Here is a 26832-nt window from a genome sequence, read left to right as displayed (position 1 = left end):
TCTTAACTATACTGGTATGAATACATAGCCCTCGATGAGTTAGCATTTTAGTATAAAACTTTTGTCTACAAGAATTTTTTTTGACAAAACACTGTAGATTAGAAACAATCTACTGTTACAACTTCGCAAAAGAAGAAACAACCGAATTATACTGCAAAAGAATGGCTTATACCGACATATGCAATGTATTGGTCCAAACAGATAGGTAAATAAAATAGGTAATAAAGCCATAGACAGAAGACAGACACCTCTTCTGTCTATTTTACAGCCTTCAACACTACATACCTTGGATCATCAAATCCTTCTCCATGTTCTATTTTCTGTAATAATTTCTGATTTTCTGACTGTAACACATTTTTTTCTTCTATAATACTGGCAACCTGCAAAAGGAAAAAATTTTACTTAATATACAGAACAATTTGGAATTAAATAGAATTTAGGATGAAGTTTATTGACAACTATAAGTTACACATTAATGTACATTTGCTGGTACAGGGATTTCTGCCTTTCATATAGTAACAGTACACGTGTGTACTAAGCTTATATTCCATTGTTGATTTCACTCTTTCACAGCTGGGACATCCCAGTTGTTGTCAATGAGGATGGCATGGATCTAACCATTTACATACATGCACAAGGGATAACAAGATAAACCTGTATGTAATCGATCCACATGTACTGTATATCCACCTTTTAATACATTGTGATATTGTGGACATTCCTCTCATAGTTTCCCCACTGATTCACAAAGAATTGCACTCACGCATAAAATCAACAAAATTTCAGTGTGATATGCTTTCAGTACAGAGTACTCATAATGCAAATCCATTAACTTGTGGCATGAACGAGGACATTTTACACTCTGAAAGCAAAACTTGATAGACCACTACAGAATGTTTCAATTTAAAATATAAAAACTGTTATACTTATATATCAACAGTTTTTGTATGATTTCATTGTTTCTTTATGTTGGTCTTTGAAAATAATTTTTATCAATTTACAATATGTTCCTTCTAAATGATCTCTGTTTGTTTTATTACATTGTAACATGATGAGTAAAATTTTACCTGTGTTTCATATTCTTGATTTCTCGTAGTGAGATCCTCTTTTTCTCTATTTATTCGTTGTATCTCTTCTAATGCTCTTTTCAACTGTTGTTCAATTTCAGAAAAATCTTCAGCTGCCTGTGATGTTGGTTTCTCTTTGGTCATAAGCTCCTGAATTGCATTCATTACAACATGTTGTACAGACTCTTCCATTACCATGATGCCGTTGATGTAATCTAAACATTGGGTGCAATGACATGAAAATAGTTGTCATTATGGTTTACATTATTTCATACCACTGACACTGATGTCATACTCTGCCCATCTCTCTCTACACTATCAGTATTGCAGACTTCGCTCTCTCTACACTATCAGTATTGCAGACTTCACTCTCTCTACACTATCAGTATTGCAGACTTCGCTCTCTCTACACTATCAGTATTGCAGACTTCACTCTCTCTACACTATCAGTATTGCAGACTTCACTCTCTCTACACTATCAGTATTGCAGACTTCACTCTCTGTACACTATCAGTATTGCAGACTTCACTCTCTCTCTACAATATCAGTATTGCAGACTTCACTCTCTCTACACTATCAGTATTGCAGACTTCACTCTCTCTACACTATCAGTATTGCAGACTTCACTCTCTCTACACTATCAGTATTGCAGACTTCACTCTCTCTACACTATCAGTATTGCAGACTTCACTCTCTGTACACTATCAGTATTGCAGACTTCACTCTCTCTACACTATCAGTATTGCAGACTTCACTCTCTCTACACTATCAGTATTGCAGACTTCACTCTCTCTACACTATCAGTATTGCAGACTTCACTCTCTCTACACTATCAGTATTGCAGACTTCACTCTCTCTACACTATCAGTATTGCAGACTTCACTCTCTCTACACTATCAGTATTGCAGACTTCACTCTCTCTACACTATCAGTATTGCAGACTTCACTCTCTCTACACTATCAGTATTGCTGACTTCACTCTCTCTACACTATCAGTATTGCTGACTTCACTCTCTCTACACTATCAGTATTGCAGACTTCACTCTCTCTACACTATCAGTATTGCAGACTTCACTCTCTCTACACTATCAGTATTGCAGACTTCACTCTCTCTACACTATTGCAGACTTCACTCTCTCTACACTATCAATATTGCAGACTTCACTCTCTCTACACTATCAGTATTGCAGACTTCACTCTCTCTACACTATCAGTATTGCAGACTTCACTCTCTCTACACTATCAGTATTGCAGACTTCACTCTCTCTACACTATTGCAGACTTCACTCTCTCTACACTATCAGTATTGCAGACTTCACTCTCTCTACACTATCAGTATTGCAGACTTCACTCTCTCTACACTATCAGTATTGCAGACTTCACTCTCTCTACACTATCAGTATTGCAGACTTCACTCTCTCTACACTATCAGTATTGCAGACTTCACTCTCTCTACACTATCAGTATTGCAGACTTCACTCTCTCTACACTATCAGTATTGCAGACTTCACTCTCTGTACACTATCAGTATTGCAGACTTCACTCTCTCTACACTATCAGTATTGCAGACTTCACTCTCTCTACACTATCAGTATTGCAGACTTCACTCTCTCTACACTATCAGTATTGCAGACTTCACTCTCTCTACACTATCAGTATTGCAGACTTCACTCTCTGTACACTATCAGTATTGCAGACTTCACTCTCTGTACACTATCAGTATTGCAGACTTCACTCTCTGTACACTATCAGTATTGCAGACTTCACTCTCTGTACACTATCAGTATTGCAGACTTCACTCTCTGTACACTATCAGTATTGCAGACTTCACTCTCTCTACACTATCAGTATTGCAGACTTCACTCTCTGTACACTATCAGTATTGCAGACTTCACTCTCTGTACACTATCAGTATTGCAGACTTCACTCTCTCTACACTATCAGTATTGCAGACTTCACTCTCTGTACACTATCAGTATTGCAGACTTCACTCTCTGTACACTATCAGTATTCAGTGTTCGCGGTGACTTTTTTCTCCTCGCGTACGGCATACGCATTAGTCTGCTAAAATTGCGTAATGGCTGGATTTGAGTGCGTAATTTCACTTCCGCACTCGATTGATGAAAAAACTGACTGCAAAATACAATGTGCTGTTGAATAAACCTACACTACATAATCGGATTGTACGTTGTAACATTATTTAACAAACAACTTGAACAATGTTGAAACGTAACAGCGAAGGGTATACATGCGACCATCAAAACACATCGGGCAACCCAAAAGTTAGAGTTATGGCAGCTTATCCAGACGGTTTCTGGACGTTTTGGCACCAAGTCGTGGGAACTAGTGCTGGAGCGTAATGTTACAAATCAAAGTACTAAAAAGTATAGTGTCAACTAACATTCACGTACATGCTTTAATCTTTGTGAGAACATGGGAAGAGACCGTAAGAAAAAACTTCATATCATTTTCAAATCTGTGACACAAGTTTATCGATATGATCAATAGCCGCCGACACGGCAAAAGTTTGAAAGTAGTGACGAAACAGCACGGCGAAATTCACACAAAATGAACATAAAGTACTGGTCAGAACACAAAGGTCACGCTTACGAATATGACGGATCAGTCAATTACTAAATAGTTTGAAAAAATCGAAACACAGATGCCGAAACGTCTTGGGTTGCGGTGCCGAAGTGACTTGGGGCCAGAAATTGAGAGGCCGAAACGACTTTGGCCGAAAAGACTTGGTGCCTAGACGACCAGTTACCATCCAGACACTTCTGCAGTGTTCAAAATTTATCGGGATTCCGACGAGCTCTACCGATGAATCATTTTTTTCACGGACTCGTAGAGCAAAGTTGAAAGAAAACAGATTTGTCTGCTTCGACGCCATCCTGCATGTGTGCTTGATCAAACTTTAGGAACAGCGAGACGCGGTGATCGTGCACAGTTGGCATTTATATAATTTGTCGCAACATATCTGTCAATCACTCACTTTCAGAAACTATCGCTCGCCTGAAAATTAGCAACGTAATTCATAGGCACAGCTGACATGATAATGTGCCTACCGTGATAACGTGTGGACTACGATGCCGATTTTTCAGACAACACCCAGAGAATCCGAAACTTTCCACACAAAATGAGTGATTGACAGAAATGTGTTGCAACAAATTTCGTCTGGTTGTCGCCTAAGCTCAGTCGTGGGGAGTGCTTTCGGTGTTATCCTTTGCGTATAGAAAACGCATAACAATGAAAAAAATGCGTAGGGAGTCAATGTCAATGCGTAAATACGCACGATTTTTGCGTAAACGCGAACTCTGAGTATTGCAGACTTCACTCTCTCTACACTATCAGTATTGCAGACTTCACTCATTCTACACTATCAGTATTGCAGACTTCACTCTCTCTACACTATCAGTATTGCAGACTTCACTCTCTCTACACTATCAATATTGCAGACTTCACTCTCTCTACACTATCAGTATTGCAGACTTCACTCTCTGTACACTATCAGTATTGCAGACTTCACTCTCTCTACACTATAAGTATTGCAGACTTCACTCTCTCTACACTATCAGTATTGCAGACTTCACTCTCTCTACACTATCAGTATTGCAGACTTCACTCTCTCTACACTATCAGTATTGCAGACTTCACTCTCTCTACACTATCAGTATTGCAGACTTCACTCTCTCTACACTATCAGTATTGCAGACTTCACTCTCTCTACACTATCAGAATCGCAGACTTCACTCTCTGTACACTATCAGTATTTCAGACCTCACACTTACTCTGGACAATACTGTAATATGCTAGTTAAGAAGAAGTTTAACATTGTGCCATTTTATTTTTGCAAAAGAATTATTATTTTAAGTAATCACCGGTTGAAGTCTGGTTTATAGAGTTTAGAGTAGGAATTTCTGAACTAACTTTCATACTTCACTGTAACAGTTACGGCAGAGATCTAACAAAGATACTGATTGGTAACCATGACAATTTGGATTCAACAAGAGACCCGATGAATTACCGTAAAACTTAAAAGACAGACTTTTAATGATAGGTACAAGGTAGGCATTTAAGTTTTACCATATGAAATTATTTCTAGAAAGTTTTTGACATATCATTAATAAAACTATTCCCAATGTTCTGTAGTTCATCCTAACCCCTTCAAAAGACAGTCTTCTCAGATGAATACAAATGTAAAGTGAAGATTACGGAAACTACGTACTTAGCATGTTGTTGATATTGATTTTAGCATTGTAATGAGGGAAAAATGTTCAAATTTCTCTGACATTACAATGTATGTGTATTTTAATCATTAATATTACATATGTTCACTGAAGTATTCAAGCATCATAGACAATAGGTATGTCAGCATTGATGAAAGGTGGGTTTACACGTGTATTTTTTTAAACCTGAGGGAATCTGATTAGTCGCTCTGTAAATATTCCTTATTAGCGATCTAAGCGATCTCACGTTTTCATGTCATACACAAGGTATAAATTTAGTTCGGGTCTGCCAACTCATCGTAAAATGGCATAGTTTTTCTAGCTCTGCCATAGACTTGGTCCAAGTCTGTGATTTGTGAATGTTTGAGTTGAGTGAACGCAATGATTTGTATTTTGCTTTCATGTGAAACGCGCGTGTGACTTGAGTGGATGCTATGAGTGGGGTGAACGCTATACAGGAGAGTTTCACTCGATGAATCCGGCAGAAACTAACTCACTACACTGCGCAGACTCAAAGGTAATGCATTCAATGGCTGGGAAAACCTCGCCTGGGCTACCAAATTCCGAATAGGTTTGTACGAAATAGGAGAGACACAAGAGAAACTATTGTAAATGATTTTTTTTTAAATTCACCGACTTGAACCAAGTCTAGCTCTGCCACCACGACGGTTGTTGTCGGACCCGGACTTGAACTGAGCTCGGAACCGTTTGATTTTGTTGTGGCATTGTTCTGCTGTCCTCTCGAGTCCCTTCTCCCTGACCTTGGCAGCGACGACTTCATACACTTGCCGTTCCCTCGATGTGCCGTCCATCATACGGATGACGTTTTCGTCTCTCCAGATTGAAATTAGTAGCCTGATCTCTTCCTGTGACCAATTGTTGCCGCGATCGCGAGAGCTTCTTACTTGAACACCGTCCATTGTGGTAATGACCGCAAGCCCAAAGACAGGAAATAGTTCGGCGTTAAGTTCGGTGTTCTGGTCACACGTGTAAAGAGGCCATTGTTTAGTACGGAGCACCAAACCTGAACCAGCCCTCCGACACCGGATTAATTTAGTTCTTTGTTAGTTCTGTGTTATCTGTTCACACGTCCAACTGACACAGGTTTAAATTTATTCCGGTGTCAACTCCAGACTTAACTCACACGTGTAAACCCCCCTGAAGTCTATTTTCTCATTTATCAGTACCAACTGGATGCTACGATTAATCCTAGTTTAAGTTGAAATAACAGAGTAAGGTCAATAAGTAACTGATAAGATCAGTAGATTATAGCTCATTGTCTTTTCAAAAAATCTACATATCAGAATTTGATAGTGAGTGATAACTTGATGTTACACAACTATTGTTCCTTGTGCAATATAGAGACGATCCAGACTCAATTCACTGTACAGCAATCATCGGTATATCAGGTTCCTTGCCAAATTATATTGAGAACAAATGTACATTAGCTTTGATATTATCACTGACGGTAGGTCTGTGTGTTTCAACAGAAATTTAGTAACACAAGTAAAAATTATAAAAATAGCAATATAGTAGAAAGTTTTTCTGTGTGGCTTCACTTTGAATTTTAACATATGTAGATATCATAACTGTCAATCTCTTGCCAGTTTGTGATTTCTTTGCTCTGCACTATTTCTGGTAATTTCTTTGTTCTGCACTATTTCTGGTAATTTCTTTGCTCTGCACTATTTCTGGTAATTTCTTTGTTCTGCACTATTTCTGGTAATTTCTTTGTTCTGCACTATTTCTGGTAATTTCTTTGTTCTGCACTATTCATCATTCTGTGATTACCTTTGTCAAGTATGATTGTATTACATTTATAACCACTCAAGCAGAAGCAGACTTGATGAAACACCATGTCGTACTTCTCAACAGACAAAATTCTTAATGTACCTAGCACTCTAATTGCATCAGTATCACTCAAGAATTCCTCCCACAAACATTCAACTGACACAATTCAGCAAAAGAAGTGACTTAATGAATGTGGAGACAATATATGTATGAAGAAAGGAATCAATATTTCATCTGATCTCATCAAAACTTTGCAGGTAGTTCTGTTAACAAATTAATAGCCTTCATAACATTTCCTTTTTGATATCCTTATCTCGAATATCTTAACAAAACAACAAAACAAAAAATTTATAATTTTAGCCATGCAGGTGCAACAAATCTGAGGATCATGATTCATGTCAATGTCATGTCTTAACCTTTTAGCAAACAGGTACCCATGGGTTGTTGGGTAGTCTGCTAGAAAGAAGGTCATTTCAATACATCACTGGTGATGTACAAATGAACCAATCAGCAGTAGAATATATCATGTCATATGGTAGAATCATTCTGCAGATCGTGTTTCACTACATTTGGCCTCAAAAACACAGCCAATTTCTTCAAGATGATGCAAGTAACACGTTCATTGATGTAATTTTTTCAAGAAGATGGTTAAATTTGTGATCCAACAAGGTATATGGGAGTGTAGTTTTGAGTGTGAGCCCATGGCCAGTTGTAAAGCCAGGTCGAAGTCATGAGTAAATTGAGTGATTCTGTTTTACCTCGGGAGTATTTAGGTTGCAGTGGTGGGCAGATTGAGCATGGGATCGATAGATCAAGCAGAAAATTGATCGATCTAGCAGACTACCCAACCCATGGGTGCCTGTGGTTTAGCATCATGGTTTGGCCTAAACCCATTATCATCAATGGCAAGTATGGACCTGTTTACATTAAATAGGGGTGAACAGGTTAAAGCCTACCACTGACCTTCTTTATGGTCACAGTTGACAGCACATCCGAGTGTTAGTTGCAACAAACGTCCTAATTCTTCAGGGTCACCTCTCTCACCAATGGCATTCACATCTGGCATACGGAAATCATATATCTGTTGGCCTAATACCTGTGAATAATATGACAAACATATGTTGGTCAGAAGATAAGGGTCCTAATTTGGAAGTGACATCTGGTGTTTGTCTAATTTTAATCTGACATTACACATTATTTTACAAGGATTTTCCAGCTCAATAGGATCAAACCAAGTCATTGTAATACAGAAGAATCACAACACTATTTCTGAAACTGGTTTGATCAGTAGCAACATCAAGATGACACTGACATTACAATTAAACAAAGTCACACTTGCACTATTTTTGACAGCTAAATCTACAGGAATGAAATTTTGTTTTCCAATTACTATGGCTAGGGTGGTTGATGTTAGTGTGCTGCATGGCCAGGGTGGTTGATGTTACCTGGGAACATACATACAGTACTTACATCATTATAGTAGTCAAGAATTCCTTTGTGTACTTTCTTCAAATTGCTGATTTTTAGCCTCCAGTTATCACCAACATCTTTCTTGATACGGCCAAACCACACTTCATCAAAGTAATTTGGTGCTCTGGGGGAATCAAGTCATTGTAATGAGTTTTGTATTATTTAATTTTTGGACTAGAAGAACAAATATGATTCATTGATGAATTACGTTTTACTGATTGTTGTGCTATTTTTCCTGTTGGTAAAGTGGCTATAACGAGTGCAAAAATTGTTAAATGTACCACATAAACCTGACACTAAGGTATCCATCACATGTAGCCAAAGAGAATACATATGTATTGCCAACCTCTGTACAGAGATCGTAGCGTAGCATGGATAATTGTAAGTTAGCTAGGGAGTCTCAGCAGTGGCCACACTAATCTCTGCGACATTTTACACCCACTTTTTCGATACTGCGCATTTCCAAAATATACATTTTCTACCCTTTTCATATGAAATACTTTGAACCCCCCAAAATAAATGAAAAATACACAAGTTTCAATATCAATCCTCGATTCCGTGAACACTTGCAAAACACAGACCTTGCTCAAGCTTACATGGATGTGAATCAATTATTCAAAATGTATGCTCCAATGGCTGTCAACTTTGCAGACGCAAGTGTCAAAGTTTTAGCAGATAGTGTATTATTTTTACTACTGTATATGTATTATTTACCGGTGTACAGAAAGTGCGATCTCTAGCTGGACAGCTTCTATTAACATCTGAGATATCCGCCATGTTTATTGAGCCAGTTGGGCATGTGCAAGACTGAAAGAAGTCCCAGTTTGGAATATTTAAATTTGCCTGCAGACATTGGTGGGGGTGCATGGTAACTGACTCAGAGACCCTCTAGTTTGGTTAGAATTATCCACACCCGCACTGCTGCCACACCACACTTCAATCTCTGTGTGGAGATTGATGTAGTGTAAATTGTAACAGTTGTTAATAATTTGATGATGGGTCTTAGTTCATGCGTAATAATACTTACATATGACACAAAGCTTCACTAATAGCAACACCATCAGTTAAATCATCCACTAATAAATGAGCTGACTTGAGCTTGAGGGTTTGCAGCTGAAATCAAAATAAAACATGAAAAGTTGTAAATATCATCATTTATGTAGATTAAGGGCTTGAGCCATTGCTTGTGAATTTGAAGTCATTTCAGAAGATAGGTGAACCCAGTTATGAGAAGAACCAAGCATACAACTGTATGGTTGGCATAGCAACATTATATCGCTAAAGATAATAACACACATCCTGCTCATGACTTCTTAAATTGCTTCCCTCTGACCAACATTATCATTTAATCAAGCAAAGAAAGCAAAGACTGTTCATTTTCATAATAGACAGTGGATCAAGTCTTCCACTGCACTGTTTATGTTTAGCAAACAGCTTTTACCCACAAGCCATTCCTCTTCTTTCTGGTCACACTTCTAGATGTGTATTTGCTACATTTTCTTGTGAATTGCATTGATTTAATTTCTTTAATCATTTTTTTTACATTTGTGTATTGTGTTTCACTGTATGTTTTTAATGTATATTTGAGTAACTTCCTCTTCGACCTGGAAATCACAACATTTTTCCAGTGCATTATTTACATATTGGCAATAAAGTTAAATGTATCATGTTTCTATTTATTCTGTCAGTCTATGTACTGAAACATCCATGATACAACAAGCTGCAGTACTGTAGCTCAAAGTTTTGCCTGGGTATGTATGGGTCTGGTTTTAAATTTTGCCATCCAACCCAAATACCCAGGCAAAATCTCAAGCTACAGTACTGCAGTTATGATACAACTAGAAGTGTACAACTAGTGAAATATCACTGCTTTGCTCACTTAGCGTGCTTTATTTGCTTATTGCTAAACATTGTACAGCGTACATTTAACTGTAGGTTTTACAACCCGAACGGATATGGTTTAGCAAAGTTGAGAATACGTTCCTTAAAAGTTACTCAATGCACAGTCCCTCCACCCACGACTGTGCTCAATGTATACATATTGATCAAATGCCCTTATACTAGGTACGCCTCTTTTTTTGTCAGCAACATTGCAATATACATGACATAAAATATTTTATCGCAATCTTTCGTTAACGAGCAAGCATGCAATTGCATTAAAACTCTTTTGTAAAGTATAAAACGTTTTGAAAATTTTCCCTCAAGGTCATTCCTTGGACATGAATCCTTTATCAATGTTGACGTTCGATCTCACAATATCTGACTTATTTGCAAATATGTACGAACCGATTGTCATCCACGTATTTTACGGTTATAAACAACAGAAGAACTGACATCGAGAATAATGTATGAACAGAAATGCAACAGGAAATTGCAACTGTATCAGTATGTGATAGCTTGTCCAAGGAAACGCGGTACTTCCGGACTTGTTTGGGCGAGGTTTAACGTTTCACAGCAGCTGGATAGCTATAGGGAATAATTAAACGAAAACCGCTGCTACCCGAACAGAACACTCGATTGATCATTACACTTCAGGATTGACAACTGAAAATATACAACTCACCCAAATCATTAAGCTTTCGCAAAGCTCAATACTTGACATTTTGCTCGCAGATCACTTGATTTCTGGATATCTCACGAGAAAACTTAAGTCAAGTATTGGAATTAGATCCTTTACAACAATGTCGGTTATACGCTGACGATATCTTGTAATTTTTAGTATGTCTGAACGCCAATATTATAATTCCTTAGAATCCCTAATTACCACTAATCCTACAATGTAAATATTTAATATTTAAAACTATAAATTAAAACATGTAGTTTTCAGTTTTATTAAGTTATTTTCATAAAATCGCTGTTTCGTGCGAAATATGGTACTACAAATAAATAGTGAATTTTTATTTGTAGAAAGGTATTCGAAGCAAAAATCTACTTTAACACATCATGAGCTACATCAACATATCTCACTTCAAATGGTGTTTACATTCTTTATGGTTTACTGTATTAAGTGTTTTTTGTGAATTGTTATCTCCATAATTACTATTGAGATATTTTTGAATCTGTGGTTTATGAAACTGTGACTAGATATTGATAGTATAGGTTGAAGGCCAAAGGTGAAAACCTCGATGCAGCTGCAGCAACTACTGCTCAGACATGCAGACCAACAGATGAAAGTAGCGGTGTAAGGCGGGGAACATCATCAAATCAAAATGACGAAGCCCGTTACTGGAACTATACTAGAGGGTGTTGGAGACGAAGTTATTCACAGCATAGTTTTAATTTTGTGTGCCGTTGTGCCTGCAGGGATCGTGATGCTCAGGTAAAGTACACGTAGACTTAGCTGAGTGTGTGTATTATTACGTCATCAAAACACGGAAGTGAGTTCAGCTTGCGCTGTTTTCTAGTGGGTAGGCTGTGAGCTACGTATCTGTTAAAAAGAATACACTCTACCCATCCACCCCAATACATCAATCAGCCTACTGCCTGGCAAGTGTTGTTAGAAAACGATATAGTAGTATCCCACACACCTGAACCATGAACCTGTTAACCCCACCCCATTATTAGTACTCCAATAAATTCATAACAGCAAGTCACACCAGACCAAAGGCGCAAATTCCTCCCAGAGGGGAGGAAATCTCCCGATCGGGAGACCTACTAGAAATGTCACATGTATTTTGATACCGTTGTAACAGTTCAAAAGTGTTAATGATTGAATTCCGGGACATGACTTTGACTTAAAAAGTACAAATGGAGTTGATCCACACTGCTAAAATACATATTTCATGTTAGCTGCAGAATTGTAGCTCTACGGTGGGGCAGTCGGTAAGTTTTGGTTTTTGCGACCTCGCTCACCAGTAGAGCTACAATGCTGAAGGACCTGTAGCATTCAAAATAAGCGCGTCGCACATGACGTGGCATTTTTATGTGAAATCGTCAAATCCCACATATTTACTGCATTTGGTCGTACCGATTTATCGCTACTGAAGACTAAACTCTATACTACATTAACCTTGTCGTTTATGGGGTTTGGTATTTTTTCTTGTGTTGATCACATTCCAAAAACATTTCTGGGAGCCGCAATTACCAACTTCCGGTAATGGCGGCTCTCAGAAACACGCTCAGTGTTTTTGGAACACGATCGACGTGTCTGAACAAATACCAAACCCATAAACGACAAGGATCGTGTAGTATAGTGTTTAGTCTTCAGTAGTTATAAATCGGTACAACCAAATGCAGTAAATATGTGGGATTTCACATTAAAATGCCGCGTCATGTGTGACGCGCTTATTTTGAACGCTACAGGGCCTTCAGCATTGTAGCTACCGGTGAGCGAGGTCGCAAAAACCAAAACTCACCGACCGCCTCACCGTAGAGCTACAATTTTGCAGCTAATTTCATGTAAGTGACAATTTGCTGTATATTTTTCCTAAAGAAAACATAACTATTATTGAATGAATGTGAAAATATGGAAAGAAAGCAATGATGAACTTTTTCAGAGATATGGAAAATCAACCCTCAAATTTGATAATGAACAACATACTGGTAAACTTTTGAAAATCATGAGAAATGTCTATTAAATTGTGCAGTTCTATTCTGTCAAAAGAACTCTCAATATCGAGTGAAAAGCTCTTAATTTATAGGGGTCTATTTTTTCTCCTGATCCAGAGGAATTCCTCCTTTTGGTCTAGTGTGCCATACTGTATAAGTACATGTTAATGGGAATAATCCGAACATAATCGATTACTTTTGTTCAAAACAATTTGCATACCATAGATACTGTTCAAGTGTCTATAATACTTGGCTGTAATGCACATCATGTTTGGTAGTGGCGTGAGAGTTTTCATGAAATTAAGTAACCATAGGCGAGCTGATTGTTAATAATGTGTATCACACAGGTAACCTTAACCCCTTGTCCTCCATGAGCTTAAATCTTGAAAAAAGACATCTTTCTTAGTGTGCATGGTAAAATTCCTTTTGGTAAGACACATACCTTCAGAATGCAATGTCTTCATTTCTGCTGTCAGATTACTACCATACCAATTTGGAATGCTAAACAGTTAACACAAAATGAAGCACACAGTAACTGAACTGCAGATTGGTAGAACCATAGAGGTATTCAACTGAAAACTGTTTGTCCTGAACTATTGAGTTATGGGTCAGTTATTTTAATAGTGTGGTTATCCACAATAATTTGCCATAATAGGAATTTTTTTTTTCAAATTGCTCTTTTGACAGCCTAGTGTGTCACTATAAAAACTTACGCCATTTTGTTGGAAACCTGGGTCGAAAATAACATCCATTATTATTATTATTGTTATTATTATTATTAAACACATGTAAAAACACAAATTTAATGTGGCAAAGATTGATTTTGACCAGTATTGTTTTACAGCAAGTGTCTAGATTAATTGGCTGTTCACTAGCATTCAGAAATGATTGGCAATGTTGTATGATACAATCTGAAGTTAAAATCATCACCCTACAGACGATGGCCCATGAAATAAATAGATGTAGCCTCATTAGATTGTTTTATGGGATGATACAACAGGTAAACACAGCTGTCATAGTACCATGTTTCAGTGGTTGGTTAATTAGCCCCATTAGCTCTAAAATCAGGGTTCGTACGGTCCTGGAAAACCCTGGAAAACCCTGGAATTTTATTTTAGCCCTGGAAAACCCTGGAAAAACCCTGGAAAAATGTGATTTAGCCCTGGAAAACCCTGGAAAATGAAGATACTTGAGACGGATGTAGTTGAACTTAACAAATCTGATAATAAATATTCCAAGAAAAATCTGAATCTACAGGGAAATGTCTTTTGTCGCAAAGTTAAATAGTCTCAGGAGTGCAAATTCTAAGACTGCAAAAGAGAAAAGTAAACTGAAATACAATCAGTAGCTATACAGTTAGAAGAAAAAGCTCAGGAATTAAAGCAGTAAATAGGTACGGTGTGTCGATAGAAGTCGAGTATAAATTTGTTTTCATGATCAAGAGCCCTGGAAAATTACTTGATTTTAGTTGAAATAGCCCTGGAAAACTGGTCAAAAATCCCTGGAAAGCCCTGGAATTTTATTCGTCCCAAGGTGTACGAACCATGTAAAATGCAAGTTGGTACAATGAAAGTGAACATAAAAATGATCAAATGGGAAAGCGCAAGTATTATAGATACTTGTTTTTGTCTATGTAAAATTAGTTATCTTAAACTCAAATTGGACATTCTCATAACAGGGTAATGAACACATTTACACATTTTCAAGCAAAGTGTTAAAAATCCATGTACACTCCATACATATTTTTGAAATTTGTCATAATATAGCCTGGAAATATAGCTCACTGTATGATTAAGCTTATACATGCACAAGTTGTATAGATGACATGTTATATGAAGGATAATTCAAAAGAAAGTGAAATTCCTTTTCAATGTTACCAGTTCTCGTTTATGGTCATTGCACAAATGTCAACTTCTGTTTTGCTATTTCCTGGCTGTGGTCAAATCTGTTTTGCCTTGAAATGTTTGTGGTCACTTTATGCTGTTCTGTCACTGCCTGTCTACGGTCAGTTGAGTTAATGTTTTTCAATTGTTGCCCACAGTGTTACCAATCCTCTCCTCCTGTTGCTGTCTGCATTTAGTTTTGTTCAAGAATTTGGTGTCTATGGTGAGTTTGTTGGTGTCTGTGGTGAGTTTGTTGGTGTCTGTTGTGAGTTTGTTGGTGTCTGTGGTGAGTTTGTTGGTGTCTGTGGTGAGTTTGTTGGTGTCTGTGACTCTGAGAGTTTGTTGTTGTCTCTCACTGTCAATGACATGTTTATTCTCCTTTGGATGTCAAGTATGAAGTAATGGAAAAGACATTCATGCAGAAATTTATGTGTCATTTACATGTTACGTTTATGAAAATTTTCAGTGAAGTCAATCAAGGTGTATAGGTAAAGGAATATATAATAGCTAAGACGGATAAAACATTTAAGAAATATAATTTCAGGCCATCAGATTGTAGTGTGATATCACAACATGAGAACTGGTGTTGACAGATAAGACTTTCATTTACTCGAAGGGTAAAATGTTTTGCAAAATTAATGTTTTATTTTTTTACTTTTTATTTATCTGTTTTTGTATATGGATAATCATATCTGAAATAAACAATAATATAATAATAATAATAATAATAATATATAATTTAACTACATAGAATGGGATTAATATTGTTATCTCCATGTTTACCATAGCCACTACGGTATGTTGTCTTATGACTGAACGCTGTACATTAGAGTAGATTATGCTTCTCATTTAAAATCTGCAATATGTTGAGTTAGTTACTAAAAATATACATAAACGGAATATTTATCTGTGCCAATGGTGTGCAGTATTTACCCAAATTTAAATTCTGCCTGACCAAAAGTAAGCTTAATGCTATTATCAGTGTGCTGTATGTCTTCATCTTGAAATGCTTGTTGAATACAATTGAACCACTAGAGAACATTTTCATTGTCATCACATATTATCTATTGCCATTATTGGGTAATAGTTACCTGCCCCCATACAACTGCTCTATAGGAAAATTACTCTTTTACAGCTGCCCTGTATGTAATCTTTTCATGAAAATTAAGGAAACATTTTCAATTCAAGCATGTGCAAGTAGATAAGTGTTATATTTTCAGATACCATAAATTAGATAACTTCAGTTTCACTTTTATACACCTTGTGATTTACAAAAATTTCATGTCAAATACATGTACAAAACACTGGAGTTTACTGTTTGGTATATTGGTAAATTTCTTCAGTTCAGTTTTAGTAAGAGATGCTGTGTTTGAAGTTTTCAAATAACTTACATAAACCTGGATATTGATATCTACATTAACTACATTATTAATGTAATGTTCTGAACTCCATACTGTAGGATGTTCCCTGCAAAGGCTAGCATGTTTCAACTTTCAAAGTTCAGCACAAAGGTCACTATCCTGGCTGCAGAATCCTAATGTCATTTGCAGTGGTTGCACAGACTTTCTGACAGTCATCTGCTTGATGATACATTGTTGAGTGCTTTTTTTCCCTTCAGAACTTCAAAAACTGCCAGATTCTTATTTTCCAATGGGTGATGTGATGTGATGTTTGCCGGTATAGTAATACCGATCTTCTTTGTTGTTGTTGGTTGCCGGAATTTTATAGAGTCAGATGACACAACTGTGAATATAACAGGGATCATGTCTTCTGTGATATCGCATTATCTTAGTTGTTCTCAAAGTAGTCAATTACATTTACATGTAAGCGGGGCCTGGAGGAATTGGATAAAGGGCACCAATAGCTTGCATGTACCATCTGATAGCACAGTGAATGTGTCTGATTAAAGTCAGTTGTGTTGAGTACATGTAAGCTATGTACCCATGCTGGCTTCAACAGATTAAAGAAAGTCAGGCAGTGATCGTATCATCAATTGAGCCTTCGGTACTGCCCGAGAAAATCCTATAGGAATATGTCTATTTCAGAGCTGTGCTATTGTGTCTGTTCGCGTATACTTCAGAACATTGGCATTTGGTATCTTGAAATTCCGCACAACATAACAGCCATTTTGTTTGTTTGTTTGCACTGATCACATTCACAGCCAGTCGATTTGTGACAAATATTCAACTTGAAGCGATTGCGGATAAGTGGAGTGCAATAAGCATCTGATTTTTCCTTTATCACAGTGTCGAAAGGCAATCAAGTAGCTCTGAATTTTTGTAATCAGATAAGCAAAGCCAAAACAGCACAAACAGACAACGTGGGACGTCCATGGTCACAGCGAATTATTGAAGTTTGAATTTACCATCCATTTCTCCAAAATTATAGTTGCAGTATACATGAATGACACAACTTTTAGTTCTACTTTTTGTTGCATATCTGTACTTGCTACGTACATGTCACCAAGGATGTAAAATCCATGATTTCATCTCAATGATATCACCCCGCAGCCAAGATACTCGTCGTCACTTCTGTGCTGTCGGGTCACCTTGGCAAAGTCTGCAAACTCGCAACAGGCTATTTGATGCTGCCAGCACTGTCTGTGTTGCCAAACTGTAGGTGAAAATGTTATCTACGATTCATTCATTCAATTTAGCAATTTAACTGAATATATTACTGTCATCATCTTGTAGTATTGTAAAAAGCTGTATTTCCAATCAGTGTTTGCACAAGAGGGGGTTTATGGTTCTCAAAGCCACGGAATATGATTGTGTTCAGTGGAGACTATGATTTTGATATTCAGACAGGTGATAATTGAATGCTCCAAATCCCATTGTAGTGTTTACCCCCCTGATGAACATTGTTTACATGAAAATCCAAAAACTCCCACCTAGTGTATGCAAATGGCCGTGTCATCAGCAATCACCCTATTGTTCACCCACGTTCCTGTACTTCCGGTTTAATGTGACACAGCAGTGTTACCCGCTAGGAGTGAATCTTTGGCTGAATGTGACACAACAGTGTTACCCATTGGGATTGAGTCTTTGGGTTGAATGTGACACAGCAGTGTTACCCACTGGGATTGAGTCGTTGGGTTGAATGTGACACAGCAGTGTTACCCACTGGCATTGAGTCGTTGGGTTGAATGTGACACAGCAGTGTTACCCACTGGGATTGAGTCGTTGGGTTGAATGTGATACAGCAGTGTTACCCAACGGGATTGAGTCTTTGCAGTTGGGCTGAATGTGACACAACAGTGTTACTTCCATATATGTGTTGAAATTACTGAAGTCATAGATTTGAACCAAGTGTGGACAGAGCTGTACTCCAGCATGTACATAGTGAATACCACATTTTATAAAAATATCTAACACTTAATTTGAACAATTTTGTGCTCACAGTTGCTGCTTCAATCTCACCTTGATTCCTGGAACTTTGCAGATATCAGAACAGAGGAAATAGTATTCATCCTGAGAATCAAGAAAGAGTGCAAAATGCTCGGCGTCAGTTAGGATTAAATGAAACCGTACCTGAGACAGCCAATGACACGAGTAATGGAAGACCCAGGCCTGCTAGAAGATATGCTGTAGATACTCAATGTCCTGTATGTCTACATGATGCACAGTTTCCTACAGAAACTAACTGTGGACATGTATTCTGTGGTGAGTCATTTTATTCAACTGGGATCAGAAAGATTAAGCACATCAAAAGAAACAGAAATAAAGAGATGCATAAAGTCTTGCCAAACCACAGCTATTAAAGTCTTTGTTTGTGTAACCATTACTTGTAGTGTACCGTTATATCAACAATCATTTCAAACATACATGATGACATTTTGATTGGTTTAAAATTGAGCTGTCCAAGAATTAATTGCAATGTGTTCGTTATTGCATGCACAAGCAAGGTGTGTCAATTCTGAACAAAAAAGACAAAAAAGATTTCTGTGTAACAGATCATTTGTGTACTGTCATAAATTACGGTAATAAATTAAGGTTTGCTCCAATGTATCATAAAACTATTATTCTACTGGTAGTCCATTAGAATGTATTTGATGTAGGAAAGTCTGCCATGGTCTGCATATTCCAGGAAGGTTACATTCATGAAAAGAAAAGATCACTTTGCTCATGAATGTTGTCAGTACAATTTTAAGCAGATCTAAAGCACATTGAATCCAAATCTTCAATCAGCTTATACTGCTTGTTTCATATCTAGTAAGTAAAACGGCATTGAAAGTGGCATACCCAGGCAAGGTTCAAGTATTCTGCAGTCTGTCCACCTTTCTGAAAGCAAGACTGTTACAGATAATCCCATCATACAAAGTTTGATATTGTTAAATATTCATTTGTCAAGTCATACCTTGGAAAATATTTAATGATACCTTGTAGGCTATCTCACTTTTTCACTGTGTAAATAATGTTAACATATATTTTTGTATCTTCATAGCTAATTGTATAATACCTACTGGAGACATGGTTCTTGGCTTGGTGCAGTGCAATGTCCAGTATGTAGACAACAGGTAAAGACAAGTGGTCCTATGATTTGGTGTTTGGCAAATTTATATGATTTGGTGTTTGGCAAAGTAAAATGATTGTGTGTTTGGCAAAGTTATATGATTGGGTGTTTGGCAAAGTTATATGATTGGGTGTTTGGCAAAGTTATATGATTGGGTGTTTGGCAAAGTTATATGATTGGGTGTTTGGCAAAGTTATATGATTGGGTGTTTGGCAAAGTTATATGATTTGGTGTTTGGCAAAGTTATGTGATTTGGTGTTTGGCAAAGTTATGTGATTGGACGTTTGGCAAAGTTATATGATTGGGTGTAAGTTATATGATTGGGTGTTTGGCAAAGTTATGTGATTGGGTGTTTGGCAAAGTTATGTGATTGGGTGTTTGGCAAAGTTATGTGATTGGACGTTTGGCAAAGTTATATGATTGGGTGTTTGGCAAAGTTATATGATTGGGTGTTTGGCAAAGTTATATAAAGTCATTGTGTACAAATAGTCCTTGAAGATGATTTCTTACAGCACAATATTGTTACCAATTGATTGTGTCAGGAGTAACATTATTACAATCAACTTTTTAGAATGAGGCAACATGTCAAGAGAAATGTTTGAGTTTAAAACCTGCAATGTTGTTAAAAATCAGACTACTGAGACTTGCAACTTCCAATTAAAGACAGCATTTTGAATATTTTGTAATTTGGTTCATTCTTCAATTTATAATTAAACCAGACTTGTGTAAAGATGATGGTGCTTCTTGTTTGCACGTGTGATTCACATATGCCATGGGGCCCATCTATTCACACATGTTATAGGCCCTCTCCATTGCCACAGTATTAGAAATGATTTTGACAAATGTAGCATACATAATGATGATGCATTGATCAGTTCTTAGTACTTATATGATACTCACTTTATATTGCAGGTAACAATGTTGTTTGCAGATTTTTCTGAACAGGAAAGAGATTCCGATGAAGGCAGAGCTAGACTTCAAGATATTAATGCTTACAATAGACGTTTTTCAGGTGAACCCAGACCTGTAAGTGAATCCTCAATATTTCATACCATTTGCAAATGTTTTAACCATTACAGGAACGTAATGTAATGTAATCTCACTGCGTATTTGATACTGAAGCAATAAACCACACCCAGCAAAGGTGTATTTTGACCAGTTTACAACATTTTACACAAGAGATAGTGAGTGCATATATGAAGTGAACTCATCAAAACTGAGTGGTATACTGCCTGCTGAGTTGGTTTATTGTTCTGGCATGGAATGTAAAAGAAATTTTCTCTAGCTGAGAGCTTGCACTTGATCCAACCATGACCTATTGCAAATATAGCACGGTTATTTTCACATCTTGACCAAGAGATTGCTGTGTTTGCACCATCACTATATTGGTATGTTATAATAAAATTACATTATGCAGTTGTCCTTTTTAGTCCCCACGGACACCGTCAGGGGGGACTTATAGGTTTGGTCATGTCCGTCCGTCCGTCCGTGCGTGCGTGCGTCCGTCTGTGCGTCTGTCCGTCCGTCCGTTCACGCAGATATCTCTGATACGCCTGGAGCGATTTTATTCAAACTTGGTACATAGATTACTTCATATGTCATACATATGCACGTCGGGTTTTTTTTGATACGATCCAATGGCCACCAGGCGGCCATTTTATTACGATTTTTTCATGTACACAGCCATAACTCAGGCATATCTAAACCGATTTTATTCAAATTTGGTACAAGGACATTGACCTATGTCATACATATGCACGTCGATTTGTTTTGTGATACGATCCAATATGGCTGCCAGGCGGCCATTTTATTACAATTTTTTCATGTACAAAGCCATAACTCAGGCATATCTCAACTGATTTTATTCAAAGTTGGTACAAGGACATTGACCTATGTAATACATAAGCACGTTGATCTGTTTTGTGATACGATCCAATATGGCCGCCAGGCGGCCATTTTGTTATGATTTTTTTATGTACAGAGCCATAACTCAGACATGTTTCAACCGATTTTATTCAAAGTTGGTACAAGGACATTGACCAATGTCATAGACATGCACGGTTTGTGATGCAATCCAATATGGCCGCCAGGCGGCCATTTTGTTACGATTTTTTCATGTACAGAGCCATAACTCCGGCATATCTCAACCGATTATATTCAAAGTTGGTACAAGGACATCGACCTGTGTAATATATATATATGCACATTGATTTGTTTTGTGAAACGATCCAATATGGTCACTGTGTGGCCATTTTGTTACGTTTTTTTTATGTACAGACATGTTTCAAGCAAATTTATTCAAAGTTGGTACAAGGAGATTGACTTATGTCATACATATGCACGTCAATTTGTTTTGTGATACGATCCAATATGGCTGCCGTGTTGCCATTTTGTTATGATTTTTTCATGTACAGAGCCATAACTCGGGCATATCTCAACCGATTTTATTCAAAGTTGGTACAAGGACATTAACCTATGTCATACATATGTAAGTCAATTTGTTTCATGATATGATCCAATATGGCTGCATGGCAGCCATTTTGTTACAATTTTTTCATGTCCTTTGCCAAAACTAGGGCACGTCTCAACCGATTTTATTCACCGATTTTTATTCAAACCTAGTAAAAGGACATCACAGACCAAATTCATTAAGAGGATTCTATCCTCTCTGAGGACTATAATCAAAGTACCCATTAACAAGTGGGGACTTGTCATCTACGATGACTTGTTACTCTGTAATTTTCACTTGATTATTGTTGGTAAATGTACACCATGTTTAGAGTTCCTCATGTTAACAAATGATGTCATTTATGCATCAATCTACAAAGGGTGCAGCCATTGCTTTCCTAAACAACCAAAGCAAATGCTGATAAATTTTTGATATTGCATGTCTTTATCTCCAAAACTTTGCAGAATATTAACAACATATTTAGTATTCTGTCATTATACAGTAAAATCTTTACGGCCCTGACACAGGTTTTGTGGACCTCAGTTGTACTGCCAGACTGGTGCTACCACAAAAGTTTGGCCTGTTTGCAATTAAAACTTCGTCTGCAAAACCTGTATCAGAGCTCTAAAGAATTGTATTGATTTGCTCGATAGAATACTTGAAATCTTTGATAAATATTGCCATTTTGTGGTGAATATAATTTTTTTATTACGCTCCCATATATGCATATGTATATATGCAAATGGGAGGTATTCGTATAAGGTGGCAAAATGGCGTCTGTGTGTATGTATGTAAGTATGTATGTATGTCTGTTAGTCCGTCCACATCAAAAACTTCTAAACCGTAGCACCTACTGTCTTAGTATTTGGTGTACAGGTGCACCTAGGGTTGGAGATGTGAATTTGTTCAAATGAACATGTCAGTGCCAAAAATATGCAAATGAGGGAAAAAAAGGAAAAATCTAGCAAATGGCCAAAACTCAGCAGCATTGGTCAGATTTGGTCAAAACTTGGTATGCAGATTTATTTAGGTATTCTAAATTATGTGTGCGAAATTTGGATGAAATTTGCATGTTTGTATTTTTAGGGTATTTTTTCCGTTTTAGTCAAAAAATCTTGTTCTCTGAAATCGCTCGTCTGATTGCTATGAAACTAAATATTCATGTTCCTCAGAATGACCTCAGTCATGCTTGTACAAATTGTATTGATATTGTCATATTTGTAATTTTGGGGCAATTTTCCCAATTTTTGATGAAAAATTTTTTAATCCAAAAACTACTGATATGATGGCTTTGATACATGTATTTGGTATACAGGTATCTAAGATTAATCTCAATATAATGTATTGAAGGTATGTTGAAACTGGCAATTTTTTTTTATTTTTGGGGCAATTTTTGCCTTTTTTGGTCAAAAAATTTTTCTCCTAAAACTTCTGATCTGGTAGCTTTGATATCTAGTGTACAGGTTCCTAGGGTTTATGTTAATTAGATATATTTAAAATTAGGATGAAATCTACAATTTTGTTTTTTTGGGGGGCAATTTTTCTCATTTTTGGTCAAAAAATTTGTTTCTCAAAATTTACCAGTCTGATTGCTTTGATATTTAGTAAACGGGTCCTTAGGGTTTTTGTATAATATTGAAATTAAGTTAAAATCCGGAATTTTGAATTTTTGGGCAACTTTGCGAAACTTCAGTTTTACTGGGATATCTTTCATGTTGTATTTTTAAGATTTTTTTTGGTAATTTTATACCTACTGGAACTAAGAGTATATAATGTGGTGATTTAGTAAGCATTTGATATGGTAAACTGTATTTGGTGTTGAAATGTGGTAAAAAAATCCTGGCAGATTTTGAAAAAATTCCAAACAAATGCCAATAAAAAATTCAGCCAGAGAAGGTTTGACAAAAGAAAAGGTGGGAGAGTGGGAAAAAAAGAATGTACATGGATTGGATAAAAAAGATAATGTACCTCATCGATCTTCCAGACACCATCCCTTATCAAATGGTCCACCCCGATGTATTTTTTTGCACAATTAACAATGCAGTGTATTTTAGTTTAAGATGTCAAGTTAGGTAAGGATTTGAAAGGAATAAGTCAAGTTCACCACAGTTTAACTTTATCTCTTGTGTCATCACCCTTGTGTAATTGGTTAAGTTTGTAAGTTGTTCCAGATGTGGATGCACCAGCTGTTCTGGAAGAAAACAATGTTTACTTTTCCCTGTAGAGTTTCTGAGTTGATGATTGTATGTTGAAATTTCTCCATGTATCTGGTGTATGGGCAAAGTGTAAACATTGGTTGCATGTTATGTATTTCAGTCTATGTCAAATATTGTAAATGAAAAATCAAGAACAGTTTACTGTGTGCTTGTAAAAGATAACATATTTGTCAATACATAAAGTGCCTTGCAGATTGATTTTCTGAAAGATTATCACAGAAGTAGAAAAGGGAAAGAAACTAATCTAATTGCTGTAACATATTCACTCTCAGTGCCTGTATAGGCCAATACTTAACTATTTTATCATTACATTCAGCTGTTTGTTATATCTTTATCACTCTCGGACACTCCATGGGCCAAGGCACACTTGGGGTCAATGTCATCACTCTGTGCCAGTCTGTGTATGTCAGTCTGTCTGTATATGTATGTCCATGTTTCATACAATTGGTGACTTGTTTTGATAACTATATGGGAGCGAACAGTGATGTTGTCACTATTTTTAGTGAATAGCATGAAGTAAACAAATACAAAGTTGGCAGTGATGATAATGTATCACATGATGCTGTCAGCAATAAATGTAACAAATTTAAAACCAACTTGCACAAGTGAGTTTTGTTATTTGAAAAGTTGACAAAGCCAACATACAGACAGCAGATCTACTTTACTGTGTTCATACTATTACTTGGATTCATATCCTCTACCATTATTAGTTTATATTACCCTGACAAGTAGTTGATAAAAATTTGAAAATCTGAGGATGAAAAGTTTTTGTAATGATATATGTATTTATGACTCATTATACAAAAAATCAGTAGTGAGAAATACTGTCTATATAACTGTAAATGAAAACATAAAACAATGAAATGTTGAGTTTATTTATACAGTGCATTTTAGGCCCCAATGCATTAAACAGCTAGTATTTTGCCGTGTGGCTAAAGCTATCCAGTGTTCTCCCCAGGATTTTCTGGTAGAGTGGTGGTTAATTTCCATAACAATAGATGAAATTGCTTTGGTAATTACCATTAGTTGCTATTTTTTACCCAAAATTGTAGAGTGGCGGCCACCACTCTATAATTGCTCTGGGGAGAACACTGCATACTACCGGTAATGTACCACCATGTTACTCATCTCTACATTGGTTAAACTCCTGTTTGGAAATAATTAGGCATTCAATGATCACTCTCTTGCTGGTCTAGCGCACCCACATTGAAACATACAAACATGACATTTAGGTTGTGATAAAATAAACATGATACAGTGAATTAACAGAATGATATCAAGTATATGAAATATGACAGTTGTGGTGTCTTGAATCTTCCCAAAGAACCTTGATCCTTCCTTCAAGAAATGCTGTCAATTCCCAGACTTGCCCTACATTCCATAGTATGATAAATCTGTTTTGCCATACATGTAACTGTATATACCAAAATTAAGAGGTGCATTGTAGGTGTATATATAACATATATGAAATTACATTTCAAAAGATTTTGAGAAAGGATTGTCAAGTACATACACTGACAGGTTTCATTGTGTTGTTGTTATTTCAGCTTATGGACTATATACGGGACCTACCAACATTGCTACGTCATGCATGGGGTGAATTCTTTTCACTAGGTGGCTTGGTATGGATGTTCAGACTACGTATTGTCTTATGTTTACTGGCAGCAATTCTATATTTTTTATCACCACTGGACATTATTCCAGAAGCAGTTTTTGGATTAATAGGTTTCATGGATGATCTGTTTGTAATCTTACTGCTATTGATTTATGTGTCAATCATATATCGTAACATTGTTGCCAATAGAGCAAGGGATGCATAATAGTTTTATAACAGCGGAATTTTGTATTCACAGTTTTCAAAAAACCCAGATTTTTTAAAAGTACTTTTGGTTATAACCAAGATGTTCAATAATTTAGGACATACTGTTAGATGAATACACTGGCAAAAAAATGGATAAATGCTTATAGCTCCATGAATTTTTGGTGTATGTTGTTTATTTTGAACAAAGTTTTATAATTGTGTACTTTTAAAGTTGGCGAAAGGCACATTAAAGTCCTACAACGTAAGTGATTGATTTCAGTATACGTTTTTTTAACCATTGAAATCAAATTGTTAACTTCAGATTTAGTTATTGAAAGTTTAAACACAGTGCAGGGTATTTCAAGCCTAAGCTTGCAACCTTGTTCATAGAAAGCCAGATAATGTTACAGTAAAGCATAGGTCACTATCTTTTCATTTTTCTTGAAGGAACGTTGAGAAACGCTAAAATACTACTACAAAGTGAAACATTAAATCATGGTGTTTGATTTTAACCCTGATGTTGCTATGTTCATATGTCACCGTCAGGTGAAGTTGGTTAAAGGGATATAGTCATCGGAACTGTGCTCAAAGGTCGTATGGGACCCATACGACCAATGGCAACAATGTATCCAAGGCACAATGGTGATTGATGACAGTTAAAACATGTCTGTCATAATCTATCATCGTATAATTAAATGTTGTAGCTATGATGATGAGGTGCATCTTGATATCATGCACGAAATACATTGTTTGTAAACAAGAAACTCGCACAGGCACAGTTCCGACGGCTATATCCCTTTAAAATCAGTGAGCATAAACATTCCCATGTGTCACATTTTAACAAAGACTTGAATATTTTCAGGTTC

General features: G+C 36.6%; 2 protein-coding genes across 5 annotated transcripts in view; one reads left to right on the top strand and one right to left on the bottom strand.

Annotated features, from left to right (window-relative positions):
* Positions 1-11260, bottom strand: part of LOC139139425 (protein Hook homolog 3-like) — a 40785-nt gene extending 29525 nt beyond the window's left edge. For 2 of the 4 annotated variants that reach the window (XM_070708336.1, XM_070708338.1), the window contains exons 1-6: positions 11121-11258; positions 9585-9670; positions 8558-8681; positions 8051-8183; positions 1068-1282; positions 286-380 (exon numbers count right to left, since the gene is read on the bottom strand). In XM_070708336.1, coding sequence (XP_070564437.1) covers positions 286-380; positions 1068-1282; positions 8051-8183; positions 8558-8681; positions 9585-9670; positions 11121-11159 — 692 coding nt within the window. In that variant the 5' untranslated portion in view covers positions 11160-11258. Of the gene's footprint in view, positions 1-285; positions 381-1067; positions 1283-8050; positions 8184-8557; positions 8682-9584; positions 9671-11120 lie in introns of all 4 variants that reach the window. The other 2 variants (XM_070708337.1, XM_070708339.1) reach the window with 2 other exon arrangements.
* Positions 11261-11495: 235 nt separating this feature from the next.
* Positions 11496-26478, top strand: LOC139139424 (E3 ubiquitin-protein ligase RNF170-like). Its single transcript, XM_070708334.1, is given in 6 exon segments — positions 11496-11876; positions 18430-18650; positions 19432-19440; positions 19443-19504; positions 20413-20526; positions 25713-26478. Coding segments are annotated over 6 exon segments (789 nt in total). The 5' UTR covers positions 11496-11766; the 3' UTR covers positions 25986-26478.
* The last annotated feature ends 354 nt before the right edge of the window (positions 26479-26832 follow it).

This window comes from Ptychodera flava, chromosome 8, assembly GCF_041260155.1.
Source record: "Ptychodera flava strain L36383 chromosome 8, AS_Pfla_20210202, whole genome shotgun sequence".
Taxonomy (NCBI): domain Eukaryota; kingdom Metazoa; phylum Hemichordata; class Enteropneusta; family Ptychoderidae; genus Ptychodera; species Ptychodera flava.
The sequence above is the reverse complement of the archived record's forward strand: the minus strand, read 5'-3'. Positions and strand labels throughout refer to the sequence as shown.